Source organism: Rhinatrema bivittatum, chromosome 2, assembly GCF_901001135.1.
Source record: "Rhinatrema bivittatum chromosome 2, aRhiBiv1.1, whole genome shotgun sequence".
NCBI lineage: Eukaryota > Metazoa > Chordata > Amphibia > Gymnophiona > Rhinatrematidae > Rhinatrema > Rhinatrema bivittatum.
The window spans coordinates 707,296,273-707,317,072 of record NC_042616.1 but is presented as its reverse complement, the minus strand read 5'-3'; the positions used below and the strand labels follow the sequence as shown (position 1 = coordinate 707,317,072).

The 20,800-nt window shown below is 41.4% G+C and overlaps 1 protein-coding gene across 1 annotated transcript in view; it reads right to left on the bottom strand.

Annotated features, from left to right (window-relative positions):
* Positions 1 to 20,800, bottom strand: part of TMEM67 (transmembrane protein 67) — a 624,701-nt gene that overhangs the window by 109,554 nt on the left and 494,347 nt on the right. The window contains 3 exon segments of the mRNA XM_029591688.1: positions 13,528 to 13,667; positions 13,768 to 13,867; positions 16,878 to 16,964. Of these exon segments, the coding sequence (XP_029447548.1) occupies positions 13,528 to 13,667; positions 13,768 to 13,867; positions 16,878 to 16,964 (327 nt within the window).

Here is a 20,800-nt window from a genome sequence, read left to right as displayed (position 1 = left end):
ATACGTGGGCGGGTTATTGTCGTGGAAATACGGTAATAGAGGCAGTACATACATATCTATCACATGTATATTCATTGTGGATATTCTCAAAATCTGACTGACCAGTCGGGGGAGGATTCGAGAACAGGTTTAGGAACCACTCCTATACAGCATTCATTATAGCTCAAAGTTCTCCTGAAATTTATGTGATAGCACTTTTCTTGAACAGACAAATAGCTTTAAGTATCAGACCCTTGTGTGTGAGCTTCCCAGCCTAGGTTGGACACATTTATTATCAAAACATTTTGGTGAGAAGGATTTTGTAAAGGCAAACCTTTGGTCAGACTGGAATGAAGGCAGGAAGCCTCTGAACTGTCCTGTAACACAAATGTGCTCCTTTTGTCTTTGAATGGAACTTTTAAGTTCCACTGCGCTTGTCTCAGATGGAGACATGCCATGAAGTAACATGAATTGTAAGTGCCATATGATCCAATATCTTTACCACGTCCCAAGCTGATGTCAGCCAACTCTGAGAAACTCCCTTTACCATGAATATTATTTCTATGATTCATCCAGCACCTAGATGGTGTTGCATATGGATTTGTTTATTCCTATCTCAGATGTGCTCTTGATCAGCCAATTGTCCAAGTATGGAAACATATGAATCCCCAGCCTGAGCAGAAATGCTGCAATGACTGCTAGACATTTTGTAACTAAACATAGAGGCAATTCAAGCCCAAAGGTCGATACATGGTACTGGAAGCAATACCAGTAGTTCCCTACTACAAATCTGAGAAACATCCTAGTCAAAGGAATCATCCCTAGGTTTATATATCCTTGAGATCCAGAAAGCATAGTCAGTCTCCTTGTTTAAAAGTGGAGTAATGGAGTCCAAGGAAATAATCTTATATTTTTCCTTTAGGAGAAATTTGTTCAAGTCCCTTATAGCTAGGATGGGATGGATATATTCCAATTTTTTTGGGAACCAGGAAATACTTTGAGTACAATTACTGCTCCCTTTCCTGCAGTGAAACAAGTTTTACAGCTTTGGTTGTTAAGAGGGAGAAGAGTTTTGTGTCTAGTAAATCCAGATGAGGAAAGGGAAATAATTACCCCTTTCACAGGCAATTTGGAGGGTTCTTCAATAGACATAATGTAGCTCTCCTTTAAAATCTGTAGAACCCAGCTGTGAGGCTAATGTTTTATGCAAACCCTAGGGGTAGATTAATCAACTAAGAGCTCTGGATTCAGCCAAAAAACAATACCTGCAGGTGGCTGCGGGTGGCTACAGCTGCATCTGAAGCACTGAATAATGGGCTTTAATTATATTCACTGCTTCTTTAACTTTATCCCCAAAGTTTAATTAGATCCACTGCAGGGTGTATTTGTAAGCCTATCCTGTACATCTTCTCTAAAGCTTGAGGCTTGCAACTGTACACTGTGAGCACCAATAGCCATGGCAAATGCTCTCAAAGCCATTTCAAAGTATCTTAAAGCAAATGAAGCAGATGTGTTCCACACCTCTTACTGATTTCAGAAGATGAACAAATTCATTTTACGTTTTTGGAGGGATAAACTCACAATTTCTATGCCCCTTCCAGAATGGAGTGTATTCATTCCACCAAGAAGGATGCTATGCGGGAACAAAGTATAGAGTCGTGAAAGAATCTTCCAGTGAAGGTCAAAGGTCTGGGAATCACACCCCAGGGTTCTGAACAATGAGACTTGGATTTCATGGCCATTTTCCAGGCCAGTTTCAATCACCAAAAATGGTTAGGTAACTAAACTTTGTTGATATTGGAGGTGTCTGGACACATTTGTTGTTCACCTTTTTTCCAAAAGGAAGTATGGCTAATAAGAGTCTCACACATTCTCTTCTCTACATCCTGTAGTAATGGATGGGCACTGCCATGGAGTCATTAGAGGCATCAAGGTACATGAGGAGGCTTAGTAGTGATGCCCTAGGTTTATCCTTCACCTCTAAATTAAAGGGAATGTTCTCAACTATTTTTTGCACAAACACTGGTAAGGAATGATCTCTGAAAATAACTTGTTCTAGGCCCAAGGAGTGGAAGGTTCTGTGGTGTGGCCAGAATATTCTTCAGACCTGTGAATAGAACTCCAGGACTCTTCAAATAAGACACTCAGAATACAGCTGGAGCTGAAATCTGAGAAGGCATGACCCTTTAGCTATAACAGACCTCTTCAAATACTCTAGGTATCATGGTCAAGTGATACTTTTCAACAGAAGAGGTTTCCTTCTCCAAAGTTATTGGGCTCCATTTCAGAGCACACTACATCAAAGTCAAGTCTTTGTAAAAGGGCACTGATACCAGAACATAAGAACATGCCATACTGGGTCAGACCAAGGGTCCATCAAGCCCAGCATTCTGTTTCCAACAGTGGCCAATCCAGGCCATAAGAACCTGGCAAGTACCCAAAAACTAAGTCTATTCCATGTTACCACTGCTAATGGCAGTGGCTATTCTCTAAGTGAACTTAATAGCAGGTCATGGACTTCTCCTCCAAGAACTTATCCAATCCTTTTTTAAACACAGCTATACTAACTGCACTAACCACTTTCCTCTGGCAACAAATTCCAGAGTTTAATTGTGCGTTGAGTAAAAAAGAACTTTCTCCGATTAGTTTTAAATGTGCCCCTTGCTAACTTCATGGAGTGCCCCCTAGTGTTTCTACTATCCGAAAGAGTAAATAACTGATTCACATCTACCCGTTCTAGACCTCTCGTGATTTTAAACACCTCTATCATATCCCCCCTCAGTCGTCTCTTCTCCAAGCTGAAAAGTCCTAACCTCTTTAGTCTTTCCTCATAGGGGAGTTGTTCCATTCCCCTTATCATTTTGGTAGCCCTTCTCTGTACCTTCTCCATCGCAATTATATCTTTTTTGAGATGCGGCGACCAGAATTGTACACAGTATTCAAGGTGCGGTCTCACCATGGAGCGATACAGAGGCATTATGACATTTTCCGTTTTATTCACCATTCCCTTTCTCATAATTCCCAACATTCTGTTTGCTTTTTTGATTGCCGCAGCACACTGAACCGACGATTTCAATGTGTTATCCACTATGACACCTAGATCTCTTTCTTGGGTTGTAGCACCTAATATGGAACCCAACATTGTGTAATTATAGCATGGGTTATTTTTCCCTATATGCATCACCTTGCACTTATCCACATTAAATTTCATCTGCCATTTGGATGCCCAATTTTCCAGTCTCACAAGGTCTTCCTGCAATTTATCACAATCTGCTTGTGATTTAACTACTCTTAACAATTTTGTGTCATCAGCAAATTTAATTATCTCACTCGTCGTATTTCTTTCCAGATCATTTATAAATATATTGGAAAGTAAGGGTCCCAATACAGATCCCTGAGGCACTCCACTGTCCACTCCCTTCCACTGAGAAAATTGTCCATTTAATCCTACTCTCTGTTTCCTGTCCTTTAGCCAGTTTGCAATCCATGAAAGGACATCGCCACCTATCCCATGACTTTTTACTTTTCCTAGAAGCCTCTCATGAGGAACTTTGTCAAACGCCTTCTGAAAATCCAAGTATACTATATCTACCGGTTCACCTTCATCCACATGTTTATTAATTCCTTCAAAAAAGTGAAGCAGATTTGTGAGGCAAGACTTGCCCTGGGTAAAACCATGCTGACTTTGTTCCATTAAACCATGTCTTTCTATATGTTCTGTGATTTTGATGTTTAGAACACTTTCCACTATTTTTCCTGGCACTGAAGTCAGGCTAACCGGTCTGTAGTTTCCCGGATCGCCCCTGGAGCCCTTTTTAAATATTGGGGTTACATTTGCTATTCTCCAGTCTTCAGGTACAATGGATGATTTTAATGATAAGTTACAAATTTTTACTAATAGGTCTGAAATTCCATTTTTTAGTTCCTTCAGAACTCTGGGGTGTATACCATCCGGTCCAGGTGATTTACTACTCTTCAGTTTGTCAATCAGGCCTACCACATCTTCTAGGTTCACCGTGATTTGATTCAGTCCATCTGAATCATTACCCATGAAAACCTTCTCCATTACAGGTACCTCCCCAACATCCTCTTCAGTAAAAACCAAAGCAAAGAAATCATTTAATCTTTCCGTGATGGCCTTATCTTCTCTAAGTGCCCCTTTAACCCCTCGATCATCTAACGGTCCAACTGACTCCCTCACAGGCTTTCTGCTTCGGATATATTTTAAAAAGTTTTTACTGTGAGTTTTTGCATCCACAGCCAACTTCTTTTCAAATTCTCTCTTAGCCTGTCTTATCAATGTCTTACATTTAACTTGCCAACGTTTATGCTTTATCCTATTTTCTTCTGTTGGAACCTTCTTCCAATTTTTGAATGAAGATCTTTTGGCTAAAATAGCTTCTTTCACCTCCCCTTTTAACCATGCCGGTAATCGTTTTGCCTTCTTTCCACCTTTCTTAATGTGTGGAATACATCTGGACTGTGCTTCTAGAATGGTATTTTTTAACAATGACCACGCCACTTGGACATTTTTTTACTTTTGTAGCTGCTCCTTTCAGTTTTTTTCTAACAATTTTTCTCATTTTATCAAAATTTCCCTTTTGAAAGTTTAGCAAAAGAGCCTTGGATTTGCACACTGTTCCTCTTCCAGTCATTAAATCAAATTTGATCATATTATGATCACTATTGCCAAGCGGCCCCACCACAGTTACCTCTCTCACCAAGTCCTGTGCTCCACTGAGAATTAGATCTAAAATTGCTCCCTCTCTCGTTGGTTCCTGAACCAATTGCTCCATAAAGCTATCATTTATTCCATCCAGGAACGTTATCTCTCTAGCGTGACCCGATGATACATTTACCCAGTCAATATTGGGGTAATTGAAGTCTCCCATTATTACTGCACTACCAATTTGGTTAGCTTCCCTAATTTCTCTTAGCATTTCACTGTCAGTCTCACCATCTTGACCAGGTGGACTGTAGTATACCCCTATCACTATAGTCTTCCCCGACACACAAGGGATTTCTACCCATAAAGATTCAATTTTGTATTTAGTCTCATGCAGGATGTTTATCCTGTTGGACTCTATGCCATCCCGGACATAAAGCGCCACACCTCCTCCGAGTGCTCCTCTCTGTCATTGCGATATAATTTTTACCCCGGTATAGCACTGTCCCATTGGTTATCCTCTTTCCACCATGTCTCTGAGATGCCAATTAAGTCTATGTCATCATTCACTGCTATATATTCTAATTCTCCCATCTTACTTCTTAGACTTCTGGCATTAGCATACAAACATTTCAAAGTGTGTTTTTTGTTTGTATTTTCATTCTGCTTTTTAATTGATAGGGATAAGTTAGAATTTTTTAGCTCAGGTGAGTTTTTAGTTACAGGCTCTTGGACTACTTTTCGTATTATTGGAACCTCACTGTCAGGATGCCCTAATTCTAATGCATCATTAGTATCCTTTAAAGATACCTCTCTCCGAACCATGCGCTGCTGAGCGACTGTCGGCTTTCCCCTTTGTTCTAGTTTAAAAGCTGCTCTATCTCCTTTTTAAAGGTTGAAATCTCCAAGCATAATTAGGGGATCTCTCAGAACAGGAAGTCGCTGGTTTACTAAATCTGTGAAAAATACATGTTTATGCTCATTTGGCCCATATACATTACACACAGTAACTTCTTGACTTTGAATTTTACCAACTAAAATCAAATATCTACCTATTGGGTCACTAATTTGTTGAAGCAGTTGAAATGTTAACATTTTATGTACCAAAACTGCCACTCCTGCCTTCTTCCCCATTGCAGGCACAAAGATATATTGCCCCACCCAACTTCTTTGGAGTTTTTAATGACTTCTGATAGCAGATACCTCCGGCAGGACTTGCTACTATTTTTTGCTGCTAACTATGGATTTCACTGGCATTAGCACACATTTTAGCAAATGCCGCTCACCTGTAAAGTCAGACTGCTACTGAATATAAACATCACCTGCCACCAAATTTCTCTTAAACATATAGGATATGACGAAGAAACAAAAATCAAATTGTCAGCCAGCCAAGCATTGTAATTAAGTTCACGCCCTTTTTCGAACCTGCGCAGTTCAAACATTTGATTTAATGCATCCAAATTCCTCATAATACCATCACATGGAACAACAGAAAAAATGTAACTCCACCATCGAATAAAATGTAGGCAACTTCTGAGCAGGTAAATTAGGTCAGCTCATCCACAAATTTCTTAGCTTCGTTTTTTCAAAAACACAAATGGTGCCATTTCTCCATACGCGCAAGATGGGCTGGGATTGTAATGCAATTCTGACCTGCTTTACAGCTAGCTGAGCACATATCGGGCAAAATTCTTTTCTCTTCATGGACACTTTAAATGAAAAGTCTTGAAAAATCTTTATCTGAGCTGAGTTATACTGTAAATATGTAGCTTTCTGCGATGCTTGCCAAATGGCCTTGTTTATGAATAAAGTTATATATCTTCACAATTACAATTCACGGCTTCATTTTGCCTACTTTTTTCATTCCCAATCTATGAGCTCTTTCTATGACCAAAGCATTTTTCAATTCTGGAAGGCCCAGCGCATCAAGGATCCATTCAGTAAGCAGGCCTGTCAGTTTATGCTCTTCAATTGCCTCTGGAAACCCTAGAAAACACAGGTTATTGTGCCATGATCTGTTTTCAAGTTCATTAATTTTTTCTTCCTGTGCCTCAACTAGTTTCTCCAGCTTGCATATTTCCCTCACATTCCCCAGTGTGTTATCTTCCACTATTGAAACGCGGCTCTCCAGGGTTTCTAGTCTTGGCCAGATATCACTAAAATATAATTTAAGCTCAGCAATTTGAGTTGCAATAGCTTCTAACTTGCCTGAAATTGCCATTGTTACTGCCATGGATATTGCTGCGACTGCATTGTCATCCAATGGGTACTATTGAGACTTGTCTGTTGTCTTGTCATCCCCAGTCTTGTTTTTTTTTCTCTCTCACTGGTTTAGCTGGCTTTCCAATGGGCAATTTATGCATATATTTATCGATGCTCATAAGAACAAGCTAGCCAAAGTCTTATAAAGCAAAATTGCTTACCTTGTAATAGGTGTTATCCCAGGACAGCAGGATGTAGTCCTCACATATGGGTGACGTCTCTGACAGAGTCCTATCACAGAAAACTATCTGTCAAAGTTTTTAGAAACTTTTGTCTGGCATACTGAGCCCACTGAGCATGCCATGATCCCTCGAGCCACAGGGATCTCCCTTCAGTCTCATGTATAGCAATAAGCGTTAGAAAAAATAAAATAATAAAATGTATCGGACCCAACTCCGCGGGGTGGCGGGTGGGTTTTGTGAGGACTACATCCTGCTGTCCTGGGATAACACCTATTACAAGGTAAGCAATTTTGCTTTATCCCAGGACAAGCAGAATGCTATTCCTCACATATGGGTGATTAGCAAGCTATAGGCTGTGTCAATTTGTAGAGGACCAACATGGAAGTATTGTTGGGAAAATTGTAGGCAGCCTAGATCACAGTAGGTTGGATATAGAAGGAATTGGGACTAGGTTGGAAACAAGTTCTTTAAGACAGATTGTCCGTAGGCTGAATCCTGTCGCCCTTCTTTGTCCAAACAGTAATGAGTTGCAAAAGTGTGAAGAGAACTCCATGTTGCAGCTTTACATATGTCAGCTATTGGCACTGAACGATAGTGTGCTACTGAGGTTGACATTGCTCTTACTGAATGCGCCTTTACTCGTCCTTGGAGAGGAAGGCCTGCTTTTTCATAGCAGAACTCTATACAATCTGCTAGCCAATTTCAGAGGCTTTTAACCAGGCCCAACGGCGTGCACTGATCCCCGAAGCTGCAACCCTTGAAGATGTTTCGAAGCTGTCATATGCAGCACGGACCTCATGTTTTCAAGCTTCTAGTCCTTTATGGACAATTGCCTGAACTGCATCTTGATATTGCTGAGGTAGGGAATCAGTGAGCTGCTGCATTTGTTTCCAGAGATTCCTCTGGTATTGCGTCATACAGAGTTGGTAAGACGCTATCCTGGAGTTAAGCATTGCTCTTTGGAAGACTTTCCTTCTTAGAGAGTCTAGGAATCGATGATCCTTCCCCGGTGGTGTAGACAAATGAGGTCGTACTCTTTTAGATTTTTTCTGAGTCAACTCGACCACTACTGACTGGTGTGGTAGTTGTGCCTTTTGATAACCAGGGACATGCTGTACGAGATATGTGGTGTCCATTCTCCTGTTGACTGGCGGATTGGAACATGGATGTTCCCACAATATGGGGTACATTTTAAAAGACAGCGCGCGCGCGTACTTTTGTTCGGGCATCAGGCGCAAACAAAAGTACAATGGATTTTATAAGATACGCGCGTAGCCCGTGTATCTTATAAAATCCAGGGTCAGCGCGCACAAGGGGGTGCACATTTGTGCAACTTGCGCGCCGAGCCCTACGCGCGATGCCCGTTCCCTCCGAGGCCGCTCCAATTTCGGAGCGGCCTCGGAGGGAACTTTCCTTCCACCCCCCTGCACCTTCCCCTACCTAACCCACCCCTCCGGGCCTATCTAGACCCCCCCCCCTACCTTTACCCAAAAAGTTACTACTGCCTTCGGGCAGTAGTATCTTATGCGTGCCGGCGCAGCAGACCCCGACACAGGCCGCTGTGTCAGGGCACTCGGCCACGCCCCCGGACCGCCGACATGCCCCCGAACACGCCCCCAATCTGACACCACGCCCCCTGGCCACGCCCCCGACCACCCCTTTTTGCAAGCCCCGTGACTTATGCTCATCCCGGGGCTTGCGTGCGCCGCCGAGCCTATGCGTTACTCTTTTAAAATCCGGCCCTATATGTTGTACGTCTAGTAGGACCTCGTGGATAGGAATGGCTAGGACTTCCTTGGGTGGATCCACAAATTGGAGAACTTCTAATGTGTGTTGTCTTGTACCCTCCTCAGACACTAATTTAAAAGGGATTGTGTCTGCCATATCTTTTATGAAGATGGTGAAGGATAAGTCTTCTGGTGGGGACTTTTTTCTTCCTTCAGGAGGAGATGGTTCAGACATGAAACTTTCCGAGGAGGAATCTGTATTTCTATCCTCCCAGGAGTCATATGGTGCATGTTTGGAAGGAGAAGTAGGAGAAGACCTCGGTGGTACTGATGGAATCACTGGTCTGAAAAGTCCTGAAGGTCCTGGTTGAGGTTCATTGAATGACCAAAAGTATCTCCTATATCTGCTGGCTTAGCAGGAATAGGTTGAGATGGCATAGCACCAATGAGGGCATCGAGTTTTTCCATGAGCGGTTTAAAAATCGAAACATCTGGTTGCATTGGAGTCCCCGGTATGGGTACTGGCATTGGGAACGGCATCGGAAATGTTGATGGCGATGGCATTGGCAATGGTGCTGGTCCCGGCATCTGTGCTTGTCCTGTCTTTGGGGATGGCCCCGGCATCGGCAATGGTGTCGGCTTCGGCGAGGGTATCAGTATCGGAGGAGTCATCTGTGTCGATGGTCAGTATTCTTGAAGCGCCTCTTGCACCGCCTGGTGGATGAATCCGCTCAGGTCCTCCGTAATAGCTGATGCAGGCAGAGCAGCTATACGTGGTGGCAATGAAGGCATCATCGGCTCTACCACAGGGCCCTGTGGTGGCTCGATGTCCGGCACCTCTAGGGGTGGGGAACGCCTTGGTGTAGAAGGCGTCGGTGTCTCTTGTAGGTGAGGTCTCTTGGTTCCAGGCTGCTATGGTGATAACAGGGCCTCCGGAATAGAAGAATGTCGATGCCGATGTTTTATACGATGTTCTGTGGCTTTTTCAAGCCCAGACGTTGACTTCATCGATGCCGCAGACGGGGGTCGGTGATGACCAGTCTCCCGAGCCCTCCAGTCGACGCTTTTTAATAACCAGCTTTTTCGATGCTCCGGCCGGAGACGAATGGGTGGACGTCGACGTAGAAGGTAATAGCTGGATGAGGAAAAGGTGTTCCATCTTTTCCTGACATGCTTTTCGACCTTTAGAGGTCATTTCCGCACATTTTGGGCACGACGAGACGTCATGGGATTGACCCAAACAAAGTACACACTCAAGGTGTGGATTAGTAATCAACATCGTTCGAATACATTTGGGACATTTTTTAAAACCGGTAGCCATGACAACCGAGACAGCCATCGATGGTTATCTGACTAAAAATTTTGTGAACTCAGAACATAAGAAAATGCCATACTGGGTCAGACCAAGGGTCCATCAAGCCCAGCATCCTGTTTCCAACAGTGGCCAATCCAGGCCATAAGAACCTGGCAAGTACCCAAAAACTAAGTCTATTCAATGTAACCATTGCTAATGGCAGTGGCTATTCTCTAAGTGAACTTAATAGCAGGTAATGGACTTCTCCTCCAAGAACTTATCCAATCCTTTTTTAAACACAGCTATACTAACTGCACTAACCACATTCTCTGGCAACAAATTCCAGACTTTAATTGTGCGTTGAGTAAAAAAGAACTTTCTCCGATTAGTTTTAAATGTGCCCCATGCTAACTTCATGGAGTGGCCCCTAGTGTTTCTACTATCCGAAAGAGTAAATAACTGATTCACATCTACCCGTTCTAGACCTCTCATGATTTTAAACACCTCTATCATATCCCCCCTCAGTCGTCTCTTCTCCAAGCTGAAAAGTCCTAACCTCTTTAGTCTTTCCTCATAGGGGAGTTGTTCCATTCCCCTTATCATTTTGGTAGCCCTTCTCTGTACCTTCTCCATCGCAATTATATCTTTTTTGAGATGCGGCGACCAGAATTGTACACAGTATTCAAGGTGCGGTCTCACCATGGAGCGATACAGAGGCATTATGACATTTTCCGTTTTATTCACCATTCTTTTTCTAATAATTCCCAACATTCTGTTTGCTTTTTTGACTGCCGCAGCACACTGCATCGACGATTTCAATGTGTTATCCACTATGACACCTAGATCTCTTTCTTGGGTTGTAGTACCTAATATGGAACCCAACATTGTGTAATTATAGCCTGGGTTATTTTTCCCTATATGCATCACCTTGCACTTATCCACATTAAATTTCATCTGCCATTTGGATGCCCAATTTTCCAGTCTCACAAGGTCTTCCTGTAATTTATCACAATCTGCTTGTGATTTAACTACTCTGAACAATTTTGTGTCATCTGCAAATTTGATTATCTCACTCGTCGTATTTCTTTCCAGATCATTTATAAATATATTGAACAGTAAGGGTCCCAATACAGATCCCTGAGGCACTCCACTGTCCACTCCCTTCCACTGAGAAAATTGCCCATTTAATCCTACTCTCTGTTTCCTGTCTTTTAGCCAGTTTGCAATCCATGAAAGGACATCGCCACCTATCCCATGACTTTTTACTTTTCCTAGAAGCCTCTCATGAGGAACTTTATCAAACGCCTTCTGAAAATCCAAGTATACTATATCTACCGGTTCACCTTTATCCACATGTTTATTAACTCCTTCAAAAAAGTGAAGCAGATTTGTGAGGCAAAACTTGCCCTGGGTAAAGCCATGCTGACTTTGTTCCATTAAACCATGTCTTTCTATATGTTCTGTGATTTTGATGTTTAGAACACTTTCCACTATTTTTCCTGGCACTGAAGTCAGGCTAACCGGTCTGTAGTTTCCCGGATCGCCCCTGGAGCCCTTTTTAAATATTGTGGTTACATTTGCTATCCTCCAGTCTTCAGGTACAATGGATGATTTTAATGATAAGTTACAAATTTTTACTAATAGGTCTGAAATTTCATTTTTTAGTTCCTTCAGAACTCTGGGGTGTATACCATCCAGTCCAGGTGATTTACTACTCTTCAGTTTGCCAATCAGCCCTACCACATCTTCTAGATTCACCGTGATTTGATTCAGTCCATCTGAATCATTACCCATAAAAACCTTCTCCATTACGGGTACCTCCCCAACATCCTCTTCAGTATACACCGAAGCAAAGAAATCATTTAATCTTTCCGCGATGGCCTTATCTTCTCTAAGTGCCCCTTTAACCCCTCGATCATCTAACGGTCCAACTGACTCCCTCACAGGCTTTCTGCTTCGGATATATTTAAAAATGTTTTTACTGTGAGTTTTTGCATCTACAGCCAACTTCTTTTCAAATTCTCTCTTAGCCTGTCTTATCAATGTCTTACATTTAACTTGCCAATGTTTATGCTTTATCTTATTTTCTTCTGTTGGATCCTTCTTCCAATTTTTGAATGAAGATCTTTTGGCTAAAATAGCTTTTTTCACCTCCCCTTTTAACCATGTCGGTAATCGTTTTGCCTTCTTTCCACCTTTCTTAATGTGTGGAATACATCTGGACTGTGCTTCTAGAATGATATTTTTTTTAACAATGACCACGCCTCTTGGACATTTTTTACTTTTGTAGCTGCTCTTTTCAGTTTTTTTCTAACAATTTTTCTCATTTTATCAAAGTTTCCCTTTTGAAAGTTTAGCACGAGAGTCGGAAACAAAAATTCTACTCACCGGCCAGTGGTTGAAGAGAGACCCCGATGTGGGGATGAGAAAAGAGTGATATTTTAATCTGTTTTTTAGACAGAATTGTGTGAAAAAAATTCACACAGGGCTCCTGCTCCGCGATGCTAACTGCAGCGCGGAAAAACTAAGACTGAAGGGAGACCCCTGTGGCTCGAGGGATCATGGCATGCTGGGCATGCTCAGTGGGCTCAGTGTGCCAGTCAAAAGTTTCTAAAAACTTTGACAGAAAGTTTTCCGTGATAGGGCTCCGCCAGTGACGTCACCCATATGAGGACTAGCATCCTGCTTGTCCTGGGATAAAAGCTATAACAGCATGGGTGCCTCTAATACTGGTCAGAATCAGGGGTTGGCACCTGGAGCCCAGGTTGAAGCATCCTCCTGGGATCACTGCATCACATGACTCCTGATTTTGATTATTTTTATTGTCCCTCACCTTCAGCTTGTGAGAAATGTTGGGTTAAACTGAATAAATAAACTTTAGTTTTGATTGGATAGCACTATGAGGCTAGGAATCCTTGGCCTTATATTTCTGGATGGTTAAGTGCTCTTTTTGAACAACCAGAAAAGGAGCAGAGAAGGATGTTTTCAAAAAAGCAGGACCCTCCTGAAAGACATTCCCACAGGACTTCTTAATAGGAAGGAGATGAGAGTCAAAAGAATGAAAAGGGATTTCAGTCTTGGTCACGGTATCCACCACCTTGTCTTCAAAGAAGATTCTATCTTATGCTAAGGCATCTGATCTAACCTCTTCATCACTAACTGTTAAGATGCATGCATCGGCTTCTGCTCTGACCTGGAGCTTTTAACATGAAACTGCTGAAAGATGAACCAAGGCAGCACATGGGTCATGCAAACATAAAAAAAAAACCCAACCTATGGGGTTATTTTCAGATCACGAGAAATATGTATAGAGAAAAAAAAGTATGTGTGTATAGGCAAAAAAAAAATGAAGAAACATAGCTATAAGACAATAGAGAGAGAAGAAAAATAAAAAATATAAATATTATAATCACATACCTCCAAAAAGAAAAGAACAGAAAGCACTTGGAAGAGAGGATTTATTTTCCTCACAGTTTGAATATCATTCCATTCATTTGCAATAAAGTATGTTCTCCATATGCTCACAGGTGTAGCAGCACTTTTAATACCACCTTCTCCTGTACAAAAAGAATCAAACAGTAAATAAAGCACTGCTATAGATTTTTGTGGAAGTTAGAAAACAATATAAGATTATTATTTAACAAATTTCATTGTTACCTTCAATCGATTTAAAAACTTTTCCTTTTGGTCTCTCCCAGTCAATGAAAAATACATCTACAGAAAGTTGTGATGTGAGCTGGTGCAGAAACTGCAATGCCTACAGATGTCATATAAAATTAATTAAAAAACTGAAATAGGATTAGAAGATATTTACTAACTATAAGTGCATTTTAGGTATTTCACAAAAGAATTTCTTTGTCAGGGGACATAAAAAGCACACAAATGAGACATGGGCCAGGTAGCATACTAGCTAAATCTCCAAAATATAAAGGTGGATGAGATAGCCTATATCACAGACAGTCAGTAATAGGCAGAAGGGTCAGTTAGCATACAGGTAAAGCTCATATAGGGAAGTCATATCAAAATAAATAACTCCATAAAAGTGATCTATATAGATATTTTTTTCTATCTTATAGTTTCCATGATAGCATGAGCTTTCATTTACAACTACTCAGGGATTATTTTCCCTATTTATATTTTTATTTATTTAACTCTTTTCTATACCAACATTCATGATCATTACCATATCACATCGGTTTACAAAGAACAAGGTGTTATAACTTTAACAAACCATTTAAACAAGAAGCAAAGTTACAATCAAGAAGGTGGAATAAACTTAGGGGCTAAGATAGCCGGAAACATAGGATAGAGGAAGACAGTTAAAGCAAAATTAAAAATTTTTTTTAAAGTGTTTTAAAAATACTTATTAGATGGTTCCTAGCTGCATATATAGCGAAGTGTGGCTAAAGGGCCATTTGCATGTTTTGGAGAGTTTAAGGGAAGGCTTGAAGGAATAGCCAGGTCTTGAGTTTTTTCCGAAATGTTAGATGGCAGGGCTCCAGTCTGAGGTCTGTGGGCATATTATTCCAAATGGCAAGACACGCTGTCAAGAATGCCCAGTCTTTAATCACTGTATGGCGTGTGGCTTTGGTTGGGGGGGGGGGGGGGGGGCTTGCAGAGTTCCTTTGTACGCTTCTCTGATGGGTCTAGTAGAGGTGTAGAATCTGAATGGGATTTCAAGGTCGAGTTGTAGTTGTTTGTGGATGGTTTTGTGTATTATGGTGAGGGACTTGTGTAGGATTCTGTAATTTACTGGAAGCCAGTGTAAGCTCCGGAGGATGGGTGTGATGTGTTCTCCGCGGTTGGTGTTAGTCAAGATTCTAGCCGCAGCGTTCTGGAGCATCTGTAGTGGTTTGGTGTTGGAGATGGGGAGTCCAAGGAGGAGAGCGTTGCAGTAATCTATTTTGGCAAAGAGTGGGGATGAGAAAAGTGCCACTGCAATGACAGTCCACAACTGGGAACCTGCAATCGGGTGCTCTAAGCATTGCATGATGAATAAGACTCCTCTAACCCTGGGAATACTATCTGGGTCCTCCAGATAATTTTAGTAGTATTCAGTTATGGTCTAGTGTTTACATCTAACTACACCATATGGTGATTACTGAACCTGGCTCCCTAGCTGTTCATGTTTTTTATAGATAGCCTTACAAAACACACACTTTTGTGTTTTTCACCCTTAGCTTTGTTTGTTGGGAATAACAGCCAATTTAACCAGAGTTGCTTACCTGTAACAGGTGTTCTAGGACAACAGGATGTTAGTCCTCACACGTGGGTGACATCATCAAATGGAGCCCGGCACGGAAAACTTATGTCAAAGTTTCTAGAAACTTTGACCGACACTCTGAGCCTACCCAGCATGCCACTATCCATGCAGGGTCCCTCTTCAGTCCCTTAATACTTGGGACCATCAACAATTGGGTCCCAAAAATCACAGAGAGTGGGAAGGAGAGTACCTACTAAGTGAGTTACTCAGAGGAATAGGTTTCTTATTATGCATGGCACAGAAAACCAGAATCAAGATTTTAAAACAAATCTTTTGCTTTACTGGAAGCCAATGCAACGAACATAACACTAACGAAATATGATCTCGTAAACAACTTGAAACCACTTATGCCTCTGTGTTCAATAGCAATTGTAATGGTCGGAGTTGACAATCAGGGAGACCAATGTATAATGTGTTACAAAAGTCTATACTAGACAATATAAATGATCGTATGACTATCCTAAAATCATCCCTCTAAGATATATTTTAACTCTTGCAGTTTATGTAATTTGAAACCCCCTGATCTAACGATTCTCTTCAAATGAAGACAAAAAGTGAAAGCAGAATCAAGTGCTATATCAAGTTCCTTACAGTCTGGGAAAAGGGAATTATGGTACCTCCTAATAAGATCCCTGAAGGTGGAGCCAGGGTAGATGATAGAGTAATTCACATGGCTTCAGTTTCGGAAATATTCAGCAGAAAATTATTCTCCTGCATCCAAATATTAACAGTCTCTAGAAATATTAACAAAAGTAGCATCTAAGGATGTAATAACAGGAAACATGAGCCATATGTCATCTGCATACACTTTGAAGATAGTACCCAAATTCTCTAATACATACAAAGAGGTCATAAGAAGATGTTAAACAGGGTTGCCAAGAATGACGAGCCCTGTGGCACTCTCCATCGCACTGGCATCCATGACGAGACCTGCAAACCTAATCACACTTGCTGTAATCGACTGTCAGGAAGGACGTAGACCACTGTAAAACTTTACTGTCAATCCCCAATTGCTCTAAGCAATGTAGCAAAATGAGATGACTCACTGAATCAAAGGCTCCAGCTATATCTAATATTATTATAATTATAGCTTGGCCTCAGTATCGATACAGAAACCAATATATATTAAAGGTCTGAGGGTTCAAGGAGGAGAATAAAAGGAAAATAAGTATTTTTGTGAATGGTATGTCTGTGGTTGAATGAACAGTGTATAGGAGTATCTATGGTGGCTTCTTCTCCTGAATTTTCCAAATATCTTTTTTCAGATCATAATTTATATCTTTTTTTTTTTAGTCTCTTTTTACAGCAGTTGCTATTTGGAAAAATCTAAGTATTTCTCACTATTTGTTCCCCAGTTTCTAAAATTAATTTGAGTGAATCAAGTCCTTAATCTTTATGTAATATTAAATATATTCCTACTTTAATGCTGATAATATTTCATCTAACCACATTTTAAAGACAAAACTCCTTGGGTAATTACTGACTTTAAGTGAAAAGAACATACCTTTAAGGCAAAAGCACAGCCCACATAAGTAACAAAGCTTTTCTCCTCATTAGGCAAAGGTAACACGACTGATACAAACTGCTGTGCCTGTAATAAAAATGTACAAGCGTAGCTTTCAGAATGTATGCATACCATACAAGACATTTATCCACAGAAAGACAAGTAAGTTCATTAAATCTGAAATAAACTATTCATTTTTAACCAGATACACTAAAGGTTTTCTGCCGTTTTGTGTACTGGTGAGGCTTCATGGAACCTGATTCAAAATTTTTATCTATCTATTGACTTTATATGTTAGTAAAGCCTGGATCAGTCACCCAGGAAAACCAGTTCCAGATTTTTCCAGCATTTAAATCCTTTCAATAGAACTGATTTGCAGATGCATTAAGGGGCAATTTTCAAAATTATGTGGGTTGGTGCAAAATTTATGGGTAATTTTTTTCCCACAGACTTTGTGCCAGTTCTCAAAGGGAAAGTATGTCCATACTTTCCCTTTGGAAACTGCCTGGGGAAAAAGCACCTGCTTTTTCTGTGGATAGTTTTTCCCTGAAAAACTGTGTTATTGCCTTCTTTGATCCAACCCTACATCTGATCCTAACTACTTTTCCTGTGGGTAAAAGTAGGTATGTTGTTAATCTTTGTGCATACTTTTACCTATATACAGGATGGAGAAATTTAGTCTTACCTTATAATTTCATTTCCTTGAATCCTGCTACACCAGTTCAGATGTGTGGATTATCTCCCCCTACTACTGTAGCATATGGAGAGCGAGGACACACCTTTCTCCATGACATCGCTGTTAGTTGCTATGGTGCAACTCCAGCAAAAAGCCAGTATTCTTATGTTAACGCCATGGATATAAAAACTAACAACAAATTCAAAATCTTCAATATGTACATAAGTTGAAACACTTAACAAAAGAATTCTCCAAGAAATGATCCTTCCAAACTTTTCTTAGATAAATTAAGAGAAAGAAGAAGAAATAGGAAAAGAGAAAACGAAAATTAAACCTCCAGTATCTTCTTAATATTTCAGGGGTTGATGCTATATCGTATGCTGAGCCTAGCACATAGGCTAACGAGCTCTTGGACATGTGTTTTGGACTCGCTAGGCTAACACCTGATGAAATAAGGTGATTAGCGTGTTCAAAACATGCATAGCTAATAGCACTCATCACACGTAAATGCACATAGATGAGGCTATTGGCTATTACCCCCTGATGCAAAAAATCACCGTGCACCCGATGTGCACATTTTAACACAAAAAACGTAATGCCAGACCCTGGGATGGCATTAAGACTTAGGCACTCTGAGCAGCCTAAAAAAACCCAACAAACCCACAAAAAAGCCCCAAATACTGCTTTTCTGTGGTTCCTCCTACTCAGTATTGGCCCAATACTAAGAGGGAGGAAGCACAGGAAGCAGCATGAAAAAAAAGTTTTGCTGGCAGTCGGGTTAGGGAAATGGATGCTTATTAATTGAGCGTCTGTTTTCCTAACCAGCACACAGCCACTTCTCCTGAGAGGCCAATGCCATGTACGCACTAGGGACGCTCAATTTATCCCTAGCGTGTCCTTTTTAGTGCAACCCCTCATTTAAACAATGCATTGCGTGTCCAGAGAAGTAGCTGGAGAGCAGGTGCTCAATCATGAGCATCTGTTTTATGCGAGCCGATAGTGCAGTAGAAGAGGACCGGAAGGCTCATCTGCATACTGCTCCCAGCATCCACCGGGAGAAAAGTTCAGAGGTCACCGCCAGCGATCCAGGGATTGAATTCCACAGACCCAGCCTTCCAGAGGTCCCACACCCTTTGCAATAGAACGGCACGTGAATCTCAAACCTTTCAATTCTTTGAGTGAAGATCAATTTAATGGTGGTTAAAGAGGATTGGTAAGTATAGCTTTGGGAAATCTTTGAACTTATAAACGTTTGGAGAAAGGTGAAATAGTGGGATATATTCTTTACAGTTTGTGTGTGTCTGAGGTAATAAGCAAGCCAGAGAGAGTTAATTCTAGTGTCTGTCTTTCCCACCCACTCAACCCTTGATTTTTAGGCAAGAAACATTTTCTCATTAAAAATCAATCAGGCTCTTATCTAAATCATACTATTGTACCAGCCCTTATTGAAAGTTTAATCATCCCGTTGTAGGACATAGCTGATTAATTAGTAAATGCACCTGTAAATTTAAAGTATTCTAATTCAAACTCCCTTAGAATCCTAAACTTAACTAGGAACTCAATAAAACTAAGATGAAGGCAGCAGTCCAGCAGAAATAGGGGAGGCTTTCCAGTCTTTTGCATTGAGTGTCACATGTATGAATTTTTACCCGCCGGTGAGAAATTGTATGTGCGCACTCGGTGCAAACAGCTCCTGGCTCTCAGGGAACGAATCCGATCTCTGGAGGTTAGAGTAGCAGACTTGGAGGAGCTGAGGCAGTCAGAGAGGTACATTGATAAGACCTTCAGGGACATAGTAGCCAAGTCCCTAATCCAGTCTGGCAGCCCCAGTGCTACCTTGGATCAGAAAAGTCTCCCAGTAGGAGAACATCACCCTGGTGTAGCAGGAAGTGATCCTGTAGCAAGGACCTGCTCTCCAGGTGATGTAGTGTCCTCTCGTACTGAGGACAAGTCTCCCAGGGCTACTGCCCAGGAGGGAAGGGTTAGGCTGGCCATCATAGTTGGTGATTCAATTATTAGAAATGTAGATAGCTGGGTGGCTGGTGGACGTGAGGACTGCCTAGTAATTTGCTTGCCTGGTGCAAAGGTGGCAGACCTCATGCGTCACCTACATAGGATTATAGACAGTGCTGGGGAGGAGCCGACTGTCATGGTACATGTGGGCACCAACGACATAGGAAAATGTGGGAGAGAGGTTCTGGAAGCCAAATTTAGGATTTTAGGTAGAAAGCTGAAATCCAGAACCTCCAGGGTGGCATTCTCTGAAATGCTTCCTGTTCCACATATAGGTCCCCAGAGGTAGGCAGAGCACCAGAGTTTCAATGCGTGGATGAGATGATGGTGCCGGGAAGAGGGATTCAAGTTTTGTAAGGAACTGGGGAAACATTTGGGGAAGGGGGGAGACTTTTCCGAAAGGCTAAAGAAGTTACAGCTGTTCAGCTTGGAGAAGAGACGGCTGAGGGGGGGGGGGGGGGGGGAGATATGATAGAGGTCTACAAAATCATAAAAGAACATGAACAGGTAAATGCCAATTGGTTATTTACTCTCTCAGACAATAAAAGGACTAGGGGGCACTTCATGAAGTTAGCAAGTAGCTCATTAAAACAAATCTGAGAAAATTCTTTTTCCTCAATGCATAATTAAGCTCTGGAATTCATTGCCTGAGGATGTGGTTACAGCGGTTAGTGTAAATGGGTTTAAAAAAGGTTTGGATAAGTTCCTAGAGGAGAAGTCCATAAACTGCTTCAAACCAATAAGGAATAGTAGAGTGAGATCTATTTAATGTTTGGGTTCTTGCCAAATACTTGTGACTTGGATTGGCCGCTGTTGGAAACAGGATGCAGGGCTGGCCCAGTATGGCATGTCTTATGTAAGAAAATGGCAGTCCGGGTTCTCTCGAACATTGCTTACAGCATCAAGGGGGTCTCCATGGAAACAAACCTTCTATTTTTCAATTGGCAGAGCAGAATCTTTTGCAATTTCCACGACTCATATTGCGGGACTGGGAAACACTCCAGTCTGGCCTTCTCTTCAGAGATGTATTGTTCTCAGAGAATGGGAGCTCAGCTGGGAGACTTTTTAGAAAATAGTGGATCGATGAGAACTACCATACATGGTCTTAACATTGACATGCAAAAATGCCAAAACTCTCTGGTAATTTCAGTTATCAATGGAAATATGGCTAGAAAGGGATAGACATTCTGGTTCAACTGTAGTCAAAGGACAGCTGTCATGTGTGTTTCCTCCC